The following is a 26,036-nucleotide window of genomic DNA, read 5'->3' as shown; positions in this document are numbered from 1 at the left end:
TATTCATCAGTGATAATGGCCTGTCATTTTCTTTTTTGTGGCATCTCTGTCTGGTTTTGGAATTAGGGTGATTCTGTCCTCATAGAATGAACTTGGAGGTGTTTCTTCCTCTTAAATTTGTTTGGAATAGTTGAGAAGGATCCCAAGATTCCAAAAGTGGCTACTGCCAGTGTCTCAAGCCCCAGGAGGCTTTCCAGCTGCCTCCCGCCTCTCCGGGACGCTCTCCAAGATCAGCAAGTGAATCTGACCGAGGCAGCTTTCAAACTACTGTCTCTGAGCTGGAATTTGGAATATGTGAGATTTTGTGTGCACTCCCTAAGAGAGGAGCCTATTTCCTATATGTCCAAACTGGTTTTCCCAAACATATGTCCAACTGGTTTTCAAAGCCCAACTTTCTGGAACCCATCTTTCCAGTGCAGGACCCTCAGACTGGGGAGGCCTGTGTGGGGCTTGTGCCCCTCACTCCTCAGGTAGGACCTCTGTGGTTGTGACTTCTCTCCTGTTTGTGGGTCACTGGCCTGGGTGTGTGTGTCCTGATTAGACCATGTCTTTGCCCCTCCTACACATCTTCTTGTAGCTCCTTCTTTATACTCTTATTTGTGGAAAATCTTTTCTGTTAGCCTTCAGATTGTTCTCAAAGACAGTTGCCCTGTAAGTAGTTGTAATTTTGGTGTACCCATGGGAGGAAGTGAGTTCCGAGTCTTTTTTCTCTACTCTGCCATCTTGATCCCTGCTTTTGCTACTGGAATGATTTTATTGTTAAATATTTATTTGGGGCTTTTTTTTTTTTTTAATTTAGGTATCGAGTCATTTCTTATGTACTCTGTTCATGAAGGAATCAGAGGAATACCTCTGGAACCAAGCGACAAAATGGATGCTTTGATGCCTATATCAGGAACTTCATTTGCTGTGGGAATAGATTTCCATGCAGGTAAATAGCTTTTCATTTATGATTTATGTATGATGTTTTTGCTTGATTTATTAAACATGATGGAAATATAACCTTTCCATCAGTATATTGATAGTCAAGATGAGGAATAAGAAAGCAAATTAGGAGTGAATTTTTAAGCCTAACACAAGTTGTTTTAAATGTGTTTTGTCTGAAAAAAATTAAGTAAACTTTTCCTAACTTACAGCATCTGAAGTACAAGGGCATTAAAATACCATAATTGGCATTTGGTTGCTTCATTTTTATTTTTATCCTTTTTTGTTATTTTTCAAATGATACTTTTATATAACTATAAATATTAAAAACATATAGAGCATTTTGATTTATTATGTACTTAAACCTAATCTTATTTAAAATATTTTCAGGATGTGATTATCCTAATACAGGTAGTAGCAAATGAGGCTCAAATAATGGGAACAATCATAAATGCTGAGCCATCTTACATTACTTTTGAATACAGTAGCTATCATTTCAAAGTCAGAATTTTGCCTTATCTTGTTTTAGCAAACAGTGAAAGAAAGCAGACTGGATACTATCATTTTGCTGTGGCTAGTGAAAATGTGTGATTTGGAATTGATGGTAGAAACTTAAATTTATTGAAGTAAAGAAGTTTTTTGTGCTAATTGGTGAATTCAGATATAGCATAAGCATCAGATATGCTTCTCTCATAAATATTCATATTTATTTTTCTACACTTGAGGGATTAAACTTATAAAAACAAATTTCTCCATCTCTCATCCAACTAAATCATATACATTCTGAATTAATGTTTCAGTGGTGAAGATGTATATGTATCTTCTAGGGTTTTTTTTTAATATTTGTGAAGATTTAATTTTATCTAATGTTAAAAAGATAGTTCTTTGGTTTGTAATCTATTAAAAAATCTTCGAGCATCAGCACGTGGGTTTCTTGTAGTACGCCTGTTTTGTCCATCAGCTCTAACACATTGTCTTCAATCATGTGTTAATGAAATTTTTTGCTACAAATTAATGAATTACTGGGGATTTTCATAAATGGTTCAAAGATGACTTTTCTTAAGCAAATTATTTGCATCAAATATTTGGAGTCACATAGAGGCAAATTTCCTGTGTCTTTTTAAAGGGCTTTTTCCAAAAGGAAATATAAACAAATACAGCATATTTTACTGAGCAATATATTAATTTTGCCAAAATCAGTGTGGTTTTTGATCAAACTTCACTATTTGTGGAGGGCTCACTATGCTACCATGTATAATCTACCCTGCCTCTTCTTTATATGCATATTATTCCTTAGAATTTTATTATATAGGATATAGTAGGTTCACAACTAAGAAAAACTTGAACTTCTTGAAAAGATTTTATATATATATGAGTATATTTTTACGAAGTACATATAATCCCTTGTTTTAGTTGGTGTCACAGAGTTGACTTTTTTAAGACTCCAAAGTGATTTTTGAAAGTATTTGATAAATTTCTGAATACAATGATCAAATTAGCAATTTGGTCAAATATCCTAATTAGATCATTGGTAAATCTCTTGTTCCTTAAGAGTACACTCATTATTTGTATGGGTTGAATTCATTCTCTGAGGTTTTATGTTGGCCCTTAAATGGTCGAGTTTCTTACAGTATGCCATGAGGGGTGATAATTTTATTCGCAGAAAATAGTACTTTCCCTGTTCCTAAATTCTTAGTAATTATTAATATTTTATAATAAACTTATTTTATATTAAAGCAGTTTTTCAATACAGCAATTACTGGTTATTAGTTAAAGCTTTGTGTTCTTCATATTATACCTGACATATTTTTAAACTACGTTCTTAGAAATTATATAAACGTAAAAAGATGTAAGCATATGGAATAGTCACATGAAATTTGAATGTTCAAGAGTCTATTAAAGTTCCTATTGTTAATCAGAAAGAAGCAGTAGGAAACTTGCTTTGAGGTCAAAGAGGGCTCGAGACCCAGGTGCCAGTAAAACAAATGGTGGGAGGAGACCAGGCTTTTGTAACACACAGCTTGGATTTTAATATCAGTTTAACCACTTACTAGTTTTATGGGCTTGGTTACATTATTTAATTTTTCTGATGCTTGGTTTCTTCACTTTTGGGGGTATGAGATATTTAGATCAATGTATGCAAATATTTGGTGTAGTGTCTAATAACCATATGTGCTCAGAAAATAGTAACAATATCTAATAATGGAAAGTAATAAATTGTAGAAATTAGCGTATGTGGTATATATTTACAAACATGCCCTGCAAGCTGTATTTAAACTCCTGACTAGCAAAAATCTTGTTTTCTGTTTGCTGATGGTACTATTTTTCCTATTCAGTTATCTGCATAGAGTAATAGTTGTTTCTTAACTTCTTGGTGACAGAAGGAATAGGTTAGTAAATGTCTCTAGAGAAGATGAACTTACCACTAATAATAATGATCAGCAGATATTTAAAGATTAAATAACATCATCAGCCACTTGAAGTCATTAACTGTGAACCTGGGAGGCTGGCAGACAGTACTTAGACAGTAAACCAACTGAAACACAGATGATGGTGCTGGTGGTGCGTTATCAAGAATTCTCAGCCATGTCTCTGTGTACTTTTTGTGCTTCTGTCTGCTGTGCAGTCTGTTCCTTCATTGATTGTGTTTTATAAAAGTGTATCAGGATCAGAATGTGTCAGCAGCATAATTTATAATATCATTATAGACAACATGCAAGCTCTGTGACTTCGTTGAGTAAAGCTGCTTCAGGGAGGAAGGAGAGAAAAGAACTGGTTGCTCCAGAGAGACAGGGAAAACAATTTTTGGTGCCAACCCCTAATTTTTTTCCCACCGAGGCCTTTATAACATGATTAAAGGTTCTTCCTCTGTTAGTTGCCTTCGCAGGCATTCTATTTTCTCTTCTTTCATTAATTGTGTTCACCTCAGGGACATAATCTCTACTTTTAGGATCAGTCAAAGGTAAAGATGCCAAAATGTCAGGGCACAGTTGCCCCTTATTCTTAACATAGCAAGGAAATGGTGTGAGGGAGGAACACTTGTCAAACATGACTATCATTATTTATGTAATATCATTTCGTTACCACAATCTGCAGGGTTAAACATACGTCCAGAACTGTCCATTCCACAAGGATAAACAGATCTGAATCTTGCTGGGTTTGGGTTCTAATGAATCAAAGTTTTCTACAGTGAAAGGATTTCTTTCACCAGATGAAGCAATTCTGGAGACTTTCCAGAGAAGAAAGAAGATCCTCTGGCTATTTTAAAATGTTCAAAGCATTCTTATCACTTCACTGGAAAAGTCCCATTCTACTGGAAAAAAAGCACTAAGCTTTGAAAATCTTGGCCTGCTGAGTGATATTCCTCCTGATGAATGAATACTGCATTTGATGTTTTGAAAGATATATTTTATTTAGGGGAGAAGTCCTCAAAACATAGCTCACGGCTCCAGGTAGTGCTGTGATCTTCAGTCAGCGATGCTCAATTTAGTGTCTCCCCTCCCACCTTGGAGGTGTTTGTGACTTTTTCATAATAATCATGTGATAGGATATTATTTAAATAGAGGTCATTCTACTCAGGGAATGATTGTTTACTGACATTTTCAAGCTTATATTCTTTTTTCATCTTTTTGTTCAAATTTGAGTTTTCCACCTCAGGGTTAACAAAGATGGGTTCCTATCTGCTAGGTGTAGAACATCACAGCTAAGTTGCTGCGGAGGATAAAGATAAACAAGGAATGGTTTCTGAGGTAATGCACGAACGGATAATCTGTAGGGATTTTTTTTTTAAAGAGAAGATGAAAGCTCCATTACTTGAATGTCATTGTTTGACTCTATGGGTAATATTCTAGCTTTTTTACACAATCTCATAGTGATCTGGCTGTTAAGACAATAAAAAAAAAAAAACTGAGGAAACATGTCATTATACATCTGTTAAAACCCATAGAATGTGCAACACCAAAAGTAAACCCCAATGTAAACTTTAGATCCTAATGTAAACTATGGGCATGTCAATGAAGATACATTACTTACAGCAAGTGTACCATTCTAGTACGAGATGTTGATAGTGGAGGAGGTTGTGACTGTAGGAAAGGAAATGATATACGGGAACTCCTGCTTAATTTTGCTGTGAATCTAAAACTGCTCTAAAAAATCAGATCTGTTAAAAAAAAAAAAAGCAACACTGAAGGAAAATATGTGACAAAATATTGTTTCCATATTTACGCAGTTGAATGTTATCTATTTACAAGAAAGACCGGCTCCTTAATAGCCCCACAACGTTTACGTGTGTCTTTGAATGTTAGAATTAGAAGGAACATTCGGATACCATCTAGTAGATTTCCTCACGTTATAGATTAGGAAACTGGAACCCAGAGAGATCAAGGGGCCGTATAGTAATGGAGTGTCCTATTTTTAATTCTTTACACTATGCCATCTTGCATTTGTAACCACTTAAACACAATTTTATTTAGACTATTCTTGGCATTACCTGATGAAACTATATTGCACTTCTGCAAATTTGTGCTGGTAGAAGGCCGTGTTTCATTTTGATTTATTTACCAAATCATGTGACTTTAAGCCCATTTCATAATGGAAGCAGGTGGCACTCAAGTGAGTCTCTTTTTTCTATGCCTGGAGGCTTAGAAAACAGCTCTTTACAGAATTTTTCTAGTAATCACTCTGTCACCAACCAAGGCCAAAGAAGAATTACAGAAAGAACTCTTTTTGTGTCAGTAACAGCAATAGCTTAAGAAATATAATACTGTTGCTTTGAGACATTTCTTCAATTTTATGAAAACCATTTCCTTGGCTACAAAGTGAATTTTTAGGGCTGGTACAATTTCTTTTTATTCTTGTGACAGTTAACCAATATTGCTTTGTCATTTCAAACTTGTTTCGGGACTATTTTCGAATCATGTGAACAGTTAGTATGTATTTGTAGATGGTCGAGTCCAGTGTATCTTTCAAGATGTAAAGTACTATCACAAGGAAACAAAAACTTTCCAACACTGCTGGGAGACAAATACCATCACCATACATAGAATAAGTCATTACAGGTTAAACAAATTACTGGAAATATTTCACAAAGCCTTTTTGGATATTTTCCAAATTCAAAACAGAAAGGAAGGAAGGAAGGGATGGAGGAAGGGACAGGGGGAGGGAGGAAGAGAGAGAAAGAAAGTAAGAAAGAGAAGCTTCTATTAGGCATCTGGATTCCTCAGTAGGTTACCTGAAACCAAAAGTCCCAGAAGATTCACAGTGATGACTTACTATGATAAAATCTTTGGTCAGCTTATTTGGGACATAGTATTCTCTCAGTAAAGACATGTGAAGACAGTATTTTTATGGATAGGTCAATCTTTCAGATGTTTTTCAAATTATTTCATACTGTGACTCTTAGACAATAGACCTGCACCTATTTATTTATGGAAACTCAGCGCTGGATATGCTGCCAGTTCAGATGATCATGCAGAGGCTTCCTTTAGATTAGGTACATTGATACCATTAATATTAAGTGTAACTTTAACCTTGAAAAAGTGTATTTCCCTCATTTTAAGAAAACCAAGGACATATTAGTCCCTTTTTATTTTTCATTAGAAAATAAAAGCTATGATTCAACAGCTGAGACTGTTGGCCATTAGTTTTTAATCAAGTAGATAATTTTCTAGTTAATAGAGGAGATGGGAAGTTATTTAATTGATTTTTGGACTGGTCATAAGCAATGGATTGATCTTTAATGCTTTCTTATCATTTGGCCTTATTCTTAGCCAGAGGCAGTAAACAGGAAGTGGTTCCTTTGGGGCACTTGGAAGGAAAAAATAACTAATTATCTCTATAAATTTCTTATTATTTTTAGAACAGAGACTTCGCTAAAGTAGAAAGCCTAGAAATGGAACTAATCACTGCCAGGTGGTGTTAGGAAGAGAAGGTTTGAAAGAGGAAGAAATTAAAATAACATTATCAAAAACCCTTAATATTTATTAAGCACTTATCATATTGCAGGAATAACATTTGGGAAGTGTTATATATTTATTCAGTTTTAATCATCAAAATAATATATTGGGGAAGATGGTGTTTTTAACAATGAAGAAACTGGGTTTGGGAATGAGATATGGATGCAGAAGAGAGTTGGTTGCTTTGGGACACCCAAATTAAATCCTGCACTAAGGATTCACATTTGGATTTTTGCCCTTGAAATTTACATAAGCCTTGAATGGAATAACCAGTCGTGAAGCAGTCAACATCAGATCCCTGAAAAAATTTCATAATGAGAATTTAAATTCTATTGTACTTACGATTGAGAAAGATAATAGGCAACACCAGGGCCCACGGTTTGGGGGTGCTGTGATGATATGGTCACTAAACTGTAGGATGGCCCCTGCAAACCTTAGGAGCAGAAGACTGGTGGTACAGCCTCATCTGAAAGAGTAAGGGAGATGATGATGATATAATGATCATCAAATAGAGGAGGAGGAGAAGAAAAAAGAGAAAATCATTTATCTCACTTTGTTTATACTGTTTATCTATTGCTGTATAACAAATTACCAAAATAAGCCAGTTAAAGAAACAAATATTTTTTTTTTTATCTTATAGTTTTCGTGAGTTCCCTTACGTCTCTTATAAGGATGCCTTCAAGGTATTGGCCAGATACGTGGTCCTATCAGGAGGCTCTACTAGGGAGAACCTGCCTCCGAATTATTCACGTGGCTGATGGCAGGGATTATTTCCTCCTGCGTGTTTGGCCGAGGGTCACAGTTCCTCACTGACTGTTGACTTTAGTTTCCTGTCATGAGGTCTTCTCCATGGGCGCGTTCACAACATGACTGCTAGCTTCCTTAGAGCCAGTGAACAAAAGTGAGAGGGGGCACGTACACACTGGAAGCCACACCTTTTGAAATCCAATCTCAGAAGAGAGATTCCATCACTGTTAGTGCATTCTATTTGCTAGGTCTGGCCCACACTGAAAGGAAGGGGTCAGAGAAGGGAAGGAATACCAGCTGGTGGGAATCATCGGTGGCCCTATCAGGGGCTGCCTGTCGCAATATTACAGATAATTTATGCATATTATCCCTACACACTTTTGCCTAAGAGGTGAATTTTGATGGTCATTTTCGGTTATCAGTGATGCTCCTGGATGGACATCTTCTGTATCCTGGCATAAACCAAATGAGGATGGATTAATATGAAGAACCAGGATCATGGTCTTGAATACATTTTTTTCCTCTAATTAATAGTAAGCCTTGGATACCTAGACAAGTCCTCCAGGCAGAAGGAAAAAAAAAAGATAAAGCTTAAATAAACTGTAAAATGATTTACAGATGGAATGAGACAAATCTGGGATTTGAAATATAAATATGTATTTCCCCAAACCCTAATTTTCTTTACACTACCATGCTAGGGTAAGGTGACAGTGAGGAAAGACTCCAGAGTATTCAAGAATGGGTGAGTGTTCAACAACAACAAAAAATGTGTTATGTAAGGCAAAGACTCAGAGATATCTGACCAGTTTTGGGGGTTCAGAAATCCAGGCTGGGGACAGGGCATAGTTAATAGTCCTAGTACTAAGTATCTGACTTCCTAGACCTATGGCAGTGGTTCTCAACTGGGGATGATTGTGTACCCCAGATGACCTTTGGCAATATCTGAACACATTTTTTGTTGTGACAACTGAAAGGGTGCTACTGGCATCTATTGGGTAGAGGCTGGGGATGCTGCTAAACAATGCACAAGACAGTTTCCCACAACAAAGGATTATTTAGTCCCAGATGGTAATAGCACCAAGGTTGAAAAATCTACCATGTATTTTCAGTGATTTTGAAATGCATCTCTGGTTTAGTGCCACTATCCTTGAAAGTAGCAGATCCAATGTCTGCTATTTCGTTAGTAACTATTTGTTATCTTGGTCATTTCATTCATTAGTACCTAGCTCTTACTGCCATAAATTTGACAAATTTGCTTTTGACCGAGATTCTCGAAAAATTCTTCAACAAAAGCCAGCAAGCCTCTCAAATCACTCTTCACAGTTTTTGACCAGTGTCTGGAAAAGTCTTCATGTAATATTAACTTACAGTAAATCTTCTACTGACAACTCTCTGGCACCAAAGCTTTTTAGGAAAAACTCTTTCAAGAAATTGCTTAAAGCTGTCTAGGATTGCCTGGGGGATACAAAGCTGTGTACCACCAACAGAATTATGAGTGTAGTTACTTTCTCCTTTGTCGCCAGTGTAGGTTGTGTTGGCTCACGTTAGCTGTGCTTAGAATGGGTTCTAGTATTGCATCAAGTGTTCTGTCTAGAGTTTTGTGGCCAGGAAGGGAGCGCCAAAGTCGCTGGCAGCTATTGCCAGTTCTTCATGCTCGCTCACCATGGTGCAGGAGAGCAGCTAGGCAAGTCTTCCAAGGATAGCGTGTTATCTCTTATCTCCAGTTGTTCACTATGGTAAAGCAATCTGTCAGTGCATTCTTCTAGGACTATGTCAGAAAGAAAAAAACAAAAAAACTGACCTTTTAGTCTAAAGTTTATTTGTTTTATTTGTTACTTAATTTTACTGAGGACTGAATGAGAAGAGCTAGATGTAAATTAAGTAGGAAGAAACTCAGATGCAGCCAGGAATGGAACTTGATTGTCATTGTATTAACTACTAGAATAGATTACTTACGATTTATAAATCTCTGGCTCTGAAATATTTTAAAGAGTTAAAACAAACTACCTCTTCTGAATACTGATTTTTCTGGATCTCTTCCAGCCTTTTTGACTATTCAGCTTCCAGTATTAACAGCTTCAACAGCAACAACCTGTAGGCTCTTCTCTAAAACCATCGATTTTCTTAGTCAGCAGGCATTAAAACCTACGTGCACAGAATCAGAATTGGGCTTGCATCGTTTGGGCGCAGGAAGTAAACTATTGTGAAATCTGTTCTTCTCTTCAGGGGAAAAACAAACGTTCACAGGAGAGTATCTTTATGTGTGGCTGCTTTCCTTACAAAATAAATACTAAGATACTGGAAAAAATGATGATTCTGCAGTCATTCACAGTTCTAACTACATATGAAAAGCTATTTTATAAATCCGAAGAGGATTCAAAATTTTTATTTTGAATCTTATGACATATTATTCTGATAGAAAAAGAGCTACGATTAATTGGTGACTCATTAATAGCCTTACTTAAAACACCACCATAACCTTATAGTTCTTTCCATTTAATGTTCTCCCTTAATACTTTTTAAGTGATATTTTGAGCTTGCTTGGCTCAGATTTGAATTTATATATTCAATAAAGAATAAAATGAATATATCTGCATACTATTTTTAGTGCTCATGTAAAACCCTATTAACTCAAAATAGTGATGATTAATTAAGGATGTAGACATCTACCAGCTCAGTCATCATTAAACATTTTAAAATGAGTTTGTGGAGTAATAGTTATTAGTTCAGCAATCACTTATTGATGACAGATATCAATTTTTAGATAAACATTTTTTATTTATTAAAAACTGCTTCTTCATTAAAATTGTACATTATGGGAAATTAGGAAAATTATGAAATAAGGAACAAAGTTGAAATAAAAATTACCAGTGCTACTACCACACAGACAGCAACTATTAATATTTTGGCATAGTAATATTCATGCTATGTTTTTAAAGTAGAAACAGTCTTATTATTGATTGAAATTTGCCTTAGCCCTTTTACTTACTATTTTAACATGAACACTTTGCTATGTTGTGATTAACAATCTGTAAATGCTATTTTTAATAGAGGTACATTATTTTATTATGTCAATTACCATTTTTTTTTTGACCCTTTCAGTATTTTTGGACATTTGGTTTCCAATTGTTGGCTGTAAATCTTTTTCAGCATTTGTGATAATTACTTAAAAAATAATTTTCTTCTATTTTGAAACTAAGTTTTTTTGAAATACAATTCACATACCATAGAATTAATAAATCTAATACATGTAAGTCAGTGGTTTGGGGTATATTCACAGAGTTGTGCAGCCATCATCAATATCTAATTTTAGAACATTTTCATCACCCTAAAAGGAAACTCCATACCAATTAGTAATGCTCATGTTTCTCCTAACCTCCTAGCCCTAAGACCACCGCTAAGTTACTTTCTGTCTGTATGGAGTTGCCTATTCTGGACATTCCATATAAATGGAATCATCTGCTATATAGTCCTTTGTGATTGACTTGTTTCATTTAGCATAAGGTTCATTTATGTTGTAGCCTCAGTACTTAATTTTTTTGCCAAATAATATTAGATTTTAAAGATATGACATTTTATTTATCCATTCATCAGTTGATTGGCATTTGAGTTATTTCCACCTTTTTGAATATTACAAATAGAGCTACCAGGAACATTCATGTATACATTTTGGCGTGGGTATTTGTTTTTATTTCTCTAGGGTATACAGGTAGAAATGAGCATACTGGACCAGATGGTAACTGTATCTTTAACCTTTTGGGAAACTACCAGACTGTTTTCCAAATTGAAACATTTTGCTTTCCCACAATAGTGTATGAGGGGTCCAGTTTCTCCACATCTTCACCAAGACTTGTTATTATCTTGGTTTTGTTTTGCTTTAATAGCCATTCCAATGGGAATTGAATGGTATCTTATTATGGTTTTGATTTGCATTTCCCTGATACCTAATGATTTTGAACATCTTTTCATGTGCTTATTGGTCATTTGTAAATATAGAGAAAGAAACGTCTATTCAGATTCTTTGCCCATTTTAAATATTTTTTAAACGTTGAGCTGCTATAGATTTTTCAATATGGTAACATGTTACATCCTTCTATTTACATGGATCTTCTTTAATTTATTTCTAGATGATTTGTAGTTTTGGGATTGTAAATTTTATACATCTTTTGTTAAGTTTACTCCTAATTTGTTTATGCTACTGAAATGAAGTTTTCTTAATTTTATTTTTGGTTTATTAATTTTAAGTGTATAGAAATACAGTTGATTTTTGTATATTGATTCTTTATCCTGCAACCTTACTAAACTCTTAATAGTTTGAATAGGTTTTTGGTGGATTTCTTAGAATTTTCTGTATACAGGATCATGCCATCTGCAAAAAGAGTGAGTGTACTTTTTATTTCCAATATAAATAACTTTTACTTTAACTTCTACTGTCTTCTTTTTATCTTCTTTTGGTCCTCCTTTTTCTCTTCTTTCTTCCTTTTTGCCTAATTTCTCTGGCTTCAATCTGTAGTATGATGTTGAATAGAAGTGGCTAGAGCAAACATACTTGTCATGTTCTTGACCATCAGGAGAAACAGCCAGTATTTGTACATTAATTCTATGATGTTAGCTTTTTTTCTTTATTTCTTTCTTTTTTTTGGAGATGCCCTTCATCAGATTGAAGAGGATCTCTCTGTTCCTAAATTGTTGAGTATTTGTATCATAAAGGAGGTCTTGAATTTTGTCAAATACTTTCTCTGTATCTATTGGGATGATCATATAGCTGTTGTCATTTGTTCTGCTGATGTGGTGTACTACATGAATATACTTCCAGATGTGAAAGCTAGCTAGCTTTGGGTACAAATGGACCAAACGCCTTTTGTTCACAGTATATAGTTTTTTGTTTTTAATGTGTTGCTAGATTCATTTGTCTCATATTTGGTTGAAGACTTTTGTGTCTATATTCACAAGAGAAAGTAGCCAGTATTTTTTTTCCTGTGATATTTTTGTCTGGTTTGGATATCAGAGTAATATGGACCTCACAGAATGAGTTGAGAGTGTTCCCTTATCTTCCATTTTTTGGAAGAGTTTGGAAAGAATTAATACTCTTCTGTAAATGTTTGTGAGAATTCATAAGTGAAGTTTTCTGGGCCTGAGTTTTTCTTTGTGATAGATTTCTAACTCAATCTCTTTACGTATCATAGTTCTGTTCAGATTTTCCATCATTTTGAGTCCGTTTTGGTAGTCTGTGTTTTCTGAGAAATTTTTCTGTTTCATCTAAATTATCTAATTTTTGGCATACTGTTAGTCATTGCATTCTTTTATAATCCTTTTAAAATTATTCTGTAAGGTCTTTCATTCTAGATTTTAGTAATTTGATTTTTCTGTCCTTTTATGTTGAGCAGCCTAGCTAAAGATTTGTCAAATTTGTTGATCTTTTCCATAAACCAACTTTTAGTTGTCTTGCTTTTTTTTGGTAAACTCTATTTTTTTCCTATTTGTATTTTTTTAATTCCATTATAATTTTTATCGTTGCCTTCCTCTGCTTGTTCTGGATTTAGTCTATTGGAGTTTTATTCCAGTTTTTAAGGAGGAAAGTTAAGTAATTTAAGATCTTTTATCTTTTTTGCTATATGCCTATACAGCTACAAATTTTATTATAAGAACTGCTTGAGATGCGCCTCATAAGCTTTGGTATGTTGAGTCTTCATTTTTATTCATTTTGAAATATTTTCTCATTTTCCTGGTGATTTCTTCTTTGACTCATTGGTTATTTAGGAGGAGGATGTATTACTTCTGCATATTTTTTAAATTTCCCAAATGTTTTGATACTGACTTACAATTCAACTTTATCATGGTCAGAGAACACAAATTTATATAATTTTAATCCCTATTGAGTTTGTTCTCATCACTTGCTATCAAATCCATTTTTTAAGCCCCACTGAATGCTGGCAATTGCTCTAATGTTCCTGACAGTGCCTTCTGATACTGGTTGCTCCTCTCTGATCCAGTTAAATTCTGGCAGGGATACTTTGTGAGACCAGTCTTTGAGATTTCTTCTAGTCCCAGGAAGGCTCTTTGATGTCACTTTCCATGTTTTTGTCTGGGTAGCTAGTTGGCCCAGTTTATCTTGTTGCTTTCATAAGCTAAAGCCTCCTCTTAATTGTTTAAAACAGAAATTGTCATTGTTTTGGAGAGTGCATTTAGAGTTTAACTTCTCCACATCCCATTTTAAATAAAATCAGTTCCCTGGGGGAGAGTTTTGGAGTTCTCGATTCTTATGGACTACTTCTCACTCTGAATAAAATCTGTGAGTCACTGATGCTGGCACTAGGCAGGATGTGACCTCTGGCCTGCCTCTCGTGGCATGGAGCTTCTGCTCCAGCAGCCAGGTGAAGTTAGGGCAGTCAGGATCCTAGTGTTCAAGCCTTCCTCTCCTGACGCAGAACTTCCCCCCTGCAGTTGGTGGCCGGTCAGGTAGGGTGCCCTGAGCTCTCTGCTATACCCACCAGGAGTTTAGTCTCTGCAACCTAGATTTGGGGGGTATGGGAAATGCTGGTGTCCTGCCTTCCCTGGTGAGACTCCTTACTGGGAGCCAAGGAGAAAGGGGACTCCATCCTCATACACATTTCTGCCCATAACACAGAGCTCCCTCCCATCGAGCTGAACTGGGACAGTGTAGGGAGGGACTCTTCTTACGAAGGCTGAGTAAGTTTTCTTGAATAATTTTTTCTTCATTTACCACAAACCCTTAGGTCAATTTTGAGAGATTTTAAACTTTTTGAAAAATAATTTTAACCAGTTTTGCTTGTTTCATTGGAGATTGGATTCTCTGGGCTCATCATGTCAGCATTCTGAAACTGGAATTCTTGGCATTGTTACTCAAGTATGTATGAATCATGACATTGTCTGAACTCTATCTGAAAAAGTGTTTCCATACAATTTGTGCAAGAAATATGAGAACAAGTGGCTAAATCTTAATTTACATAATAATTTTTTTAGGGAATGATGTCTTTACTGAAGTGAGACAAGATTTTGAAGTAGAATTTACTATAGCCATTATATGAGTGAACAAAGATTAATTTATTGTCATAGCTACAGAAGAAAAAAGAAATTATGATAGATTTAAGTGAAAATTAATTATAAATATTTTGTTGACCTTTTAACATTTTATGTACAATGGAAGAATGTTTCTATGACTACATTATTCCAAAATAATAGCTAAAAAGTAATTATATGAATGACATTTTGGAAAAGGCAAAACTATGAAGACAATAAAAGTATCAGTGACTGACACGGGGCAGGAGGAGGGAGGGAAAAATAGGTGGAACACAGAATTTTCAGGGCAGTGAAACTATTCTGTATAATAGTAGAATGGTGGATACATGTCATTATACATTTGTCAAACCCATAGGATATACAACAACAAGAGTGACCCTTAATGTAAACTATGAATTCTGATTTATAATGATATGTCAATGTAGGTTCCTTGATTGTAACAAATGTATCACTCTGGTGTGGGATTTTGATAGTGGGAGAGGCTGTGTGTATGGGAGATCTCTGAATCTTCCACTCAATGTACTATGAATCTAAAACTATTCTAAAAAAAAAAGTCTATTAAAAAAAAAAAAGATTTGACATGCTTTTATAGCATACAATTATTCTAGAACAAGTAATTTATATATAAAGAAACATTCCCCTTCATAGAATAAATACTAAAACAGGGAATTTTAATTTGTTGGGGTTTTTTAATAATTAGATTTAGTAAAGTTTTATTCATTCAGTGGCTATTTAGTATTCCTGGCTAACAGAACACCTGTCTATGCAGAATTATAGATGCTGTCTGTAACAAAGCCCTCCTTCTACTGTTGCTACTGTGTATCTCTTAATATGGGCATTAGTTTATTCTGTTGTATTTTGTGATGATTTTCCTGAGATTCCCAATAGTGATGGCAGCTTTAATTATAGAAATACTCCGAAAGGGAAAATGGATCTCAGGACAAGAGTAAAGGCAGTATAGTTTAAACATCTTTCTCTAAGTAGAGAATCTCTTTTCATTGACCAATTTGGGAAATCAAAGTTTGATTTCACTAAGGAAAATACTGCCTCCTCAGAATGGGGTTTAAATATCAGTCCGGTGTATGTGGCAAGTGTTTCAGCAGAAACTTGAAATCAGGAGATCATGGCTCAGTTTCTTGGTATGATACTGCACTTGAAGAATTTCTGGAGGAAAACAGTTCTTAAATATCATTTTAATATTTACATCAACTCAGGTATCAAGGAATGTAATACAAATTTTGCACAGAATTTAAAGCTAAAATTGTATTTCAAAATACAACAAAAATCATGGTATAAAAATTAAGAACCATGGTCATTGTCAAAATGATTTTTGAACACTTATTTCTTCAATTTTGAAAACCAGGTTTCATTCATGTTGCTATAGTCTACTTCTGTTTCCAGATATTTGCTATTTTTTCACTTGTACATAATGTATACCTAAAAAGTTATAACTGTAGGCAGATACTAGTTCCTTATTTTTACATTCAGGTCACAGATGGGTGTGTAAAATGGTTCCAGTTTACTGAGAAAATATGCCCCATTTAGAAGAGACAATTCAGGATACTCAAGAACTGCTTATTTAAGGTCACTTCAATAGTAAAGGTCTTTGCATATTTACAGTCTCACTTTAGGAACGATTGAGAAATTGAATCTGGAAGTACCTCTTGTGTTTGTGTCATTTTCCATATGTGTGAAATTAATACAGTCCCATAAAGTACAGACTTCAAAAGCAAGCCCACGTCACAATACCTATAAATCACGAGGTTGAGACTGATAAATGATATGACCTTGAAAGCTTTAGCCTTTTTTAGATTTTAAGTTTTCCAACTGGTAAAATGCAGATAACGCTATAAGAAGAAATAGGGAACAGCTGGTGCCCACGCTTTATTTAATCAACTTTCCTATAGTAGAAAGCCATCTATTTAGTGAAGGTAATCCCAAAACATTTTTCATCTATAAATCTGGGTTCTGAATACAGAATAATAATATCAAAATAACAAATTATGCATTAGAACAAATATAAAACTTGAAATCAGAATGGACTGGTTGACTTTCGTACATCTGTTTGTGGTTAGATTCTTCCCATTTGTCCTTCAGGGATTCTCCATGCTTTGTTCCATTGTACTCCCTGTAACTGGTACACTGAGTCTGCTAGATTTCCAGGCAGGTTAATTTTTGTTGTTAAAGACAGTTTCCCAATGGTAACATTCTTATCCTCTGGTCAGTATCAGATGTGTCATGAGCGCCAAGGATGAAGTACAAACAGCATTTTATTATTATGACTCAAATTTTTATATGGATAGATAATGTACTGAAATGTATGTAGATAAACACTCCTAGGACTTTTTTTTTCAGTCTCAGTGCTAGTAATGTATTGACGACTTTTGATATCACATCAGGTGTTCAAAATTTAAATGAGCCGTGGTAATAATTATGTTGTTAAACAGAAAGACTAAATGGCATGGAACAATCAACTTGCCCTATGTCCTGGAAATTGCACCCTATGAAAATAGTCCTGAATTTGCAATTACACATCATCCTTAATACTGAAAAATGTAGCAATTTGCTGATTTAGATGCTTTACACACTTCCAGAGTTACTTACTCTCTGAAGTTCTCCTCTGTCCCAATGTGTCAACACTATGCTAGCTTTCAGATCACTTTCAAGCTATTTCACTTTTCCATTGAATCAGAGATTTATAAGGCTTTTCTGAGATGAGAGACTTTAGAGATTATCGAATCCAACCTGATTATTTTTCATATAAGATAAAGGAGCTGGTTCCAAAGTGGCCAGCATGCTGGCTGACTTTACAGAAACAGAGAAGCCGCGAAGGAACTCTGGGCCAGCTCCAGCTGTTTGAGTTTTCTCAGTAGATGAGTGAGTGAGCTCTCACCTAATTATATCCCCAAGCATCGTGCCCACCACAGCTGATGGCAAGTAGGGCAGAGACATCAGACCAGGGAAAACTGCCCCTGCTGAGCCCCGCCCATATTGCAGGTTTATCAGCAGTGCTGTTGCTTTCAGCCGCTAAGGTTTGGGGTGGTTTGTCACACAGCCTTAAAATCTGGCACAGAAGCCCAGATTGTTGACGTGACCTGTCCAAAGATGCACATCGGTGAGTAAAAAGTTGGTGGTAACTAACAGTGTTTTGATTCTGAGTTTAATGCTTTTTCTACGTCACCACCTGTTTCCTTTTTTTTGCTTCTAAATAAGTTAGGATGTGTTGTCAGATTTTACTTGATTTTTCATAAGGCTATCTGAAAGAAAATAGCAGGGTTTTCATTTATTTTTCCCTTCTTGTCACCATAGATTCTTCTTTGTTGTTAATGACCATAGCTTTACCTTGAAAATAGAAGCCCAAACACTTCCCTTTTATTCTGTTGTATAAACGGACTCCATTTTGCCTACTGCTGGTGAAAATCTGACTGAAAGGCTCTAAAAGTGGTCAGGAATGCACAACGTGTCCTTCTATGCACCTCGTGAGAAATTAAGTGCACAAATGCAGGAAAAAAACATGGCTTTTACCTGCGCATTTGTGAATTCAGAATAATCACAATAAAATACAGAATTAATCACAAATTAACCTTGTGAAGCATAACTCGCAGCATTTCTAAGTTATTATCAGTGCCCTAAGCATTGGAATTTTTCAACTATGATTCAAGCTAAATTGGTTTTAATGATTTCCATCTAGGTGACTAGTGAAATAAAATAATTAGGAAAAAAGCCTACATACTCACCTGCTTAGCAAAACTACGCTTTGATTCAGTATTAGTTAAAATAAGTTATTTATGTATCAATGAATTTTTTACTACATTTTTTACTTAGAAAGGTTTTAAAATTTTTTGGTTTCACTTTTTCTGCCTTTAGGAAAGATAGTCACCTTAATTTATTGCTATTTTTGCCAACTCTATAAATATAAAGAAAAAACTGCAGCTAATTTGTGGGGAATTGGAGAAGTACTGGAGTCTCTCCTACACCTAAATTTTTTCATCATTAGAACAGAAACACACCATTATTTCCCGAAGGCCCCTTCAAATGTTTATCAACTGCATCATGAACCATATATTAACACAAAGCTGGACAACTTCCCATAGATATCACACAACCTCAGAACAATTTTGTAAGACAGGCTTTATTCTCATTTTAGAGATTTGTAAACTCAGGCTCAGAGAAGTAAAGTAACTTGTTCAGCATCACACTTGGGATACACCGTAGTGCCCGAATACATATCTGGTTCTCTCCTGCCTCTTAATTTCAACGCTCTTCCCACCCTACCAGATTCCCTTTGCTAAACAGTTACGGTTTATTTAATTACTTCATTCTTTGAATCTGATGAGACAAGTTTTAAGCTAAATATTTAGTCATTGTGAAGAAGTGGGCCACAGATTTTTCATACTGAGGACAGCAAATGGCTTTTGCCTTGGGTAAGAAGTAGGGGGAGTTAGGGCATTGGAGCATCTGGGTTCAGGAAGAAAACATTTCATTAAATGGAGCAAACCTGATGAAAGATAAAAATGAAAGGAAGAAAAGGTAGAGTGAAATTTCAAGTGGAATGTATTTTAAAAAAAGAACAATTTTCACCCATTTTGCATATCGTTCCAGGATAGTCATAATTTTAAGGAAATAAATGAGTGCTGATTGTTAATTTGAAAGGAGAAAGCAATTGTAAAGTGTTTTCTTAAAAGCTGCCTGATCAAATTAGATTGATTCTTCTCATGTTGTAAAATACAACAAAAACAAAAATGTGTCTTTATTTTGCAGAGTTTCAGTAATAGAAATTGACCAGTTAGACTTAGGTATTGCCTTTAAATTCAGTAGAGTTGATTACTTTACTTTGAAGGGATTGACCTTCAATTTCCTTAAAATAACTTTGCATACTCTTCTTTTACATTCCAGCCATCTTTTAATACGGTGCTTTGAAAAGAATACTATAACATAAATGTGAAATTTCTTTGGGCTACAAACTTTCCTATGCATCTTAGCTTCCAAGAATTTTCTCAGTGAAAAAAAAAAAAAGCAATCTACGTCCAGCCCTATTACTTTTTTCTACTACTGGAATAATTTCCTTTTTAGTTTGAAAAATAATAATATTTTGACTTTATTTGACTTTATTCTTTCTAAGCAGTAAATAATTAGAAACCCAGTGTTATTACTGAGTTGTGCTCTTACTCATCAGCCAGTTGCGTTGGCCTGACAATCGTACCCTCACCGATATAATTTGATGTCAGATAGTGATAAATGCTAGGAAGAAAGAGCAGTTGAACTGAAGAGTGAAAGATTCAAAGCAATAGCATCTGCTATTTCAGATATGTGTTCAGGGAAACCTTTGAGAGGTGACCCCTGCAACTGGTTCCTGGGAGAGCAGAGGCACTGTAAGCCCTCAGGTGGAGGTGTGCTGATGTGTTTGTTGAGCCAGTGAGGATACCAGTGGGGCTGCAGGCCTGTGAGACAAGCTGGCTGAGAAGTAAACTCGCTGACATTTGAGTGGAATTTGATTCCTTATCTTCTTGGGCCATCAAATTACTTGGCAGCAATAATCCAATCTTTGATTCTCTCTGCAGTCCAGATAGGGTTGGGAGCTTATCTGATGGTGTGATCCAAACCTTAATTTCTCAAGGAGTCTGAATCCTTGGTCATACTTGTCAGACTGGGGTTGCTGCGTGTGTCTTTTTGGAGAGAGGACTGGAAGGCTCCAGAGTGAATGACTTAGGTCCCACACATATTCTTCCCTGGCTGCATGGTATGAGCGCAGCCTCAGGGTCAGTCGCTCATGCCAGTGTGGGGACTTCTCTTTCCACCTGCTGATCCCTAGGCACAATAAATGCAAGGTCTCTTGGCAGCAGCTGTAGCCTGTAGTTCAGAGAGGCCCTTGCTGTGGTGGCCCCTGGAAAAACGTATATCCCCTTTGGCAACCAGGAGCCCCAAGCCTGCAGACTCCAGAGTCGCAGGGAAGGAAAGCACAGAGTTCTCCAGTGGGTCACGGAGAGTGTTGTTTTCATCTTTCTGCTCTTAATGCACTGTCCTCAGAAGCAATCACTGATTTGATTTTTATTGCCATAGGTTACTTTTGCTTATTCTAGAATTTTATATAAATGGAATCCCACAATATATATTCTTTTGTGTCTTGTTTTCTTTCACTTCAGTGTTTTGGAGATCCATCATATTGTTGTGTAGTGTCAGTAGTATGTTCTTTTTTATTGTTGAGTAATATCCCGTTGTGTGAATATCTGTGTGTATTTTTATCACAGGCGAGCATCTCTGTGTATTTCTAGTTTGTGGCTTGTGTGGATATAGCTCTGGACTTCCTTGTATATGGCTTTTTGTAGACATAGTTTTCATTATTGAACCTTATGGTCTAATTATCAGATTTCATATTTTGGTATAAAACAACAGCAACAAAATAAGACAGATACTATACAATCTTCTTCATCTGTGTCTTAAATAGACTTCGCCATAGCCTGCATTCATCCAGTTTGAAGTCCAAGGGAAGACAGCAGGTCCACTTAGTCACTCACTAGATTTCCTGAAGCACTAGGGTTTCCTTTTGTAGCCTCCTATCCAATTACCTACTAGTCTGTCACAGTTTTTCTTTTAAGATCTAAGAGGCTTGAAGCTCAGGGTAATATAGCAGGAGGAGAGGATACACACACACACACACACATACAACATACATATAGAGAGAGAATTGTTATAGCTCTTCTTTGATAATTGAAAACATTTCAAGTCAGCTACTTCAGAACAAGTCTTTGTCCTTGATCTACCCTCCTGAAAGTGTTCCGTCAAAAACTTTCTAAAACTATTTCATTTGTATTCTCACTGAATCACAATTTCTTAAGGAGTCTTTTTTTTTTTCTCTCTCTCTCTCCAGGATGCAGTACATTGTTTTTAAATGTCTGAGCCTACCTTATTATTTTTTTATTAAATTACATATCTCTTCATTTACTAGATAATGTAAGCTGATATGGAGATCTTTTTATCTTTTTTCCATTTCATTACAGTTAGTTTTCTAATATAATCTTTAACCTCTCATCAGCATGAACATGGTTTAATTGAGGTGAAAAATCAACCCTTGCCTGAGCTGCTTCAAGACTCTATTTTTGGTAAACTTGTTTCTAATTCTGCTGAGACCAAGAATATGACTATTTTTAATATGTATGCTCCAAAGTCTAGCTCATATGAATACTTTTTTTGCTTCAAGGTTATGTTATTTAAACTATTACTCCATTCCTAAAATGCAGACTCTCTGGTTAATAAAGTATAGTTTAGGTACAATTTTGCTGAAATTGTTGGAGTTTCTTAGTTTCCTGCATGGATAGAATATTGAGAGTTTCACCCAATTAAATTATATTAAAGATTAGAGCTTTTTGATATATTTTATTATCATAAAATTTTTTGAATCTACTTAGGAATAATCATTAAAATGAGGACTTCTTTGCAAGCTGGTGGAGCAGTTTTTAAACTTTTACCATGGAAACTGTCAAACATACATTAAAAAAAAATACAAGTGTATAAGGAACCCTCCCTCCTGTGCCCATCGCCTATATTAATTTGTGACCAATTTGTTTAATCTAATTCAAGCAAATTCAAGACATCATATAATTTTATTATTGAGTCATATGAAACAATTTAAGACAAATACTGTATCTTTTTGTGTAGTCTGTCAAACGTTGTAATTTTAAATACTCAAAATTTCAAAACATACTGACTCTTGAGCTTCAACTTCATGAAACACATTTTGCTCACTTAACTAACAGTTGATATACAATGAAATTTATTATGAAATGATACTTACTAGAATTATATCCTGCTGCCTGATTTTAATATTTTCCTATAGAAGGGAATACATGGTTTCATTAATAGGATACAGTGCATATTCGTTCTTTAGCTTATTCAACAATCATCTGAAATATTAGTACCTTAGGAAATTATTTTTATCTTCTGAGCAAATTATTATTTATCTTATCCTTCTTGGCTCTAGATAATACTCTGCTTTTAACTTTTTTTTTTTTTACTTGATTCTATTTGTATTATTGTTAAATTAAATACTAACATTTATTCAGTTATCATGAGAGCAACAAGGGCGATAGTGAATTAGACTGGAATAATCAAGAAGGCTTCCTGGAGGAGTAATGCATGAGTCTTAATGTCTGAATAATAGTTTCCTGGGAAAAGACGTGCAGAAGAAATGATAACAAGAAAAGGCATAGAGTTGAGAAATGATGTGATGGGTGTGTGTACAGGGATTGAGGGCAACTACAACCAGGGTAGTGCTTTTAGAGTCAAGTCTGAAGCAGGAAGATGTATTAGACAAAACCAAGGAAGTTCTATGGGCAGAATCTTTTTTAAGAGGGACACAAGGTGCCTGCCCTGTAACTGAATAATATAGTCAAATATAGGGGGAAATGTATTAAAACTTCATATTTAATTTTTCTTGTACCTTTAAGAATTTGTATTTTTCCATTTGTTTCACATATGTGTACATGTATAATAGATTAATATTTATTTAGAGAGAGAGAGAACAAGAGAAGGTGAAAACTCAAATTATTTCACTCATCAAAACTGTTCGGGGCCACTGTTCTTGATCATAGAAGGTTTTGTATGACTTACTAAGGGATCTGAACTTCATCCTATGGTCATGAGAAACCTAGGAACATGAACAATAGTGAGAAGATCTGATTTGCATTTAAGTAAGTTACCCCAACATTTGTGAGAATGGGTTTGAGGAAGATAAAACTGTAGGAAGGGAAATGGTTTAGGAAGCTGTTGCAATCATTCAAAAGAGAGAAGGTGAGGACCCAAATGAAACTGTGGTAGTATATGCGGATTAAAAAAACAAAAAGGAGTGAAAACATGCAGGTCTTGGTGATTGATCAGATGTGGTGGTAAAGTAAATAGATGCAGAGGAATCAAGTGCAAGGCTCTGATCTTTAGTTTGGGTGAAGAGGACAATTTTCCTCCCAGCAGGTGAGAGAGGGCACAGGAGCAGATTTAGAGCAGCCCTGATAGGTTCACCTTCTGACATGCTGAACTTGAACGTCTTCATGACAAGAATGCATGAGTTCATGCTAGATTATTCATTCATTGAGTTTTTTACCTTTGTTGTCCAAAGTAACGCACTGGCTTCTGAGCTAACTAGAAAGGTAAAATGGAGCCTTTCTTTTAATGCACTGTCAGTATAGGTTGAGAAACAAGTGAGACTTACTGTAAAATGACAGTTGGTGCATATGGCTGCCAAGTACTTACAAGAGGGTTATTGATTCCCTGGGAGAGCTGAAGGAGGCTTCCTGGTCATTTTGATGCCCTCTATAATACATCTAGCCTTCAATAAAAAGTATTGATATATATATTTTTTGTAAATTTTAGCCAGAACTGGTTCATGAAAAAGAATCATCGTGTTTTTTTCTGAAAGCTCAAAAAGAGCACACTTATTTATTTATTTATTTAGTGGGGGGAGGTAATTAGATTTATTTATTAACTTTTTTTAATGGCGGTACTGGGGATTGAACTCAGGACCGTGTGCATGATAAGCATGCACTCTGCCACTTGAGCTGTACCCTCCCCCGATATACTGTATTTTATTGTCATGTTAGCTGTGATTCATTAACAGTAAAGTTAAGCTAGAAAATGATTATATCATAAAGTTCTTGTCTATCTATCACCTATGAATTATATGATATGCATAATGTTTAAGACAGCCATTGAGGACAGGAATTTATTTGTTTTTTACCAGTGCCAATAATAAATTTTTTTATTCTAAAAAAATTATTCTGGGGCCTGCTTTTTAAGTACAATACACACTGAGTATCAAGTTATCTTTAAAGCAAACTTTCATGTAACTTTTAATGCTAAACTTAACTTTGCCTTTCTGAAAATACGGGTGTCGCTACGCATCCAAATCACTGTTAACTTTTAATATAATCGTAGACAGTGGCTTTGAAAATATATAGCACTGTTTGAGTGTTTATTTTCAGGAAATGTTCTATCTTCTTTGTGATTTCCTTGTATGATAATAAATCATATTAGATGCTTCTCCTTTTACAGAGGAAATATCCAAATATTTTCTGTCTAGTTTTACATTTATAAAGATGATAGTATGTTAAACTAAAACCACATTAAAACTTCAAAAGCCTACAAAATTGCCAAATTTATTAGTATACTTTTCATTTTGTTATGTCGTTTACTTTGTAGTTTTAATTTTAATAATTGATACTTTATTATATTTATTATGTACCAGGCAGTAAGTGCTTTAACAAAGCATTCATTTATTTATCCTCACAGCAACTCTATTATTCCCAATGTACACATTGGGAAACTGAACAAAAAGATATTAAGTAACTTTCCCATGTCATAGAGCCACTAAGGGAAGGGCTGAGATCTACAACGCGGGAAATCGGAACACAGTATGCAGACCGTTAGTTATTATGCAACATTCTTCTCCAGTAAATTTCTTAAGTCGGTTGGTTATTTTCTTTTTTCACCAGGGGTGAGGAAGAATAAAAGTCCAAATGTATTTGCTGGAAAGTCCTCTGTTTTTTTAAGGTTTATACTCCATCCTTGTCTGATTTACTAATTTGAGGCATAACATAGAAACCAAGCATTTGAGGAACAAGACTTCTGCCTTCTCCTATTCAAAAATAAAAGTGAAACAGAATGGCAGTGTTTCCTGAAACAGGTTGATGGTTTCCTGAAGAAATGTCTGAGTAGGTGTCCCCTGAAGATACATCTATTCAACACGCTGTCTCAATTTTACAGCTTAGTGTTGGAAGTCTAAAACAGAATAAATTAAAACAATTTCTCCTGGGAGCTGCAGTCAGTCCTCTTCTAATCTGAAGGTGAGAGTGGGACAGCACATTTTAGTTCTGCCTGAAAGTCACAATGAGGCACACTGGGGCTGTGAGAACTGTCTTAATGCATATGAGGAACAGCACAGTGCAATGGCTTTGAAGACAATAAAACAGTGAATGTTTAAGAAAATATGAAAGATTCTTTTGGTTACCCTGAGAGGAAACAGTTCAAAACCTGCAAATGGAATTGCTTTTATAATAAGTATGTTTAATGCAAATTCCATTCAGGACACAAAAACTAGACAGGCATATATTTCTTATTTGATGAAACAGTAATTTAAAGGAGAATGTACATTATCTAAGGTTTCATAACATTGTACCTTAAGGGGATTAAGATATCTAAGACCTTTGAAGTCTGCAGATTTTATTTTGTTTACTCACAAGATGGGGTGCGTACTGATTTGTTGCTGTAGGAAAATTGCCCGTTAGCGTTTGTATTGATTGGCCTTTCTCAAAATAAAAGAAACAAATGTAATTCATTAGCACTTTATTATTGAATCCCTCTTCATGTGGAATATCGAGAACT

At 35.2% G+C, this 26,036-nt stretch overlaps 1 protein-coding gene across 1 annotated transcript in view; it reads left to right on the top strand.

Annotated features, from left to right (window-relative positions):
• Positions 1 to 26,036, top strand: part of LRP1B (LDL receptor related protein 1B) — a 1,597,029-nt gene that overhangs the window by 1,118,274 nt on the left and 452,719 nt on the right. Inside the window, exon 35 of the mRNA XM_074363587.1 lies at positions 800 to 931. Within this exon, the coding sequence (XP_074219688.1) occupies positions 800 to 931 (132 nt within the window). The remainder of the gene's footprint in view (positions 1 to 799; positions 932 to 26,036) is intronic.

Source organism: Camelus bactrianus, chromosome 5, assembly GCF_048773025.1.
Source record: "Camelus bactrianus isolate YW-2024 breed Bactrian camel chromosome 5, ASM4877302v1, whole genome shotgun sequence".
NCBI lineage: Eukaryota > Metazoa > Chordata > Mammalia > Artiodactyla > Camelidae > Camelus > Camelus bactrianus.
Note: the sequence above shows the minus strand (reverse complement) of the source record. Positions and strands in the feature narration are given on the sequence as shown.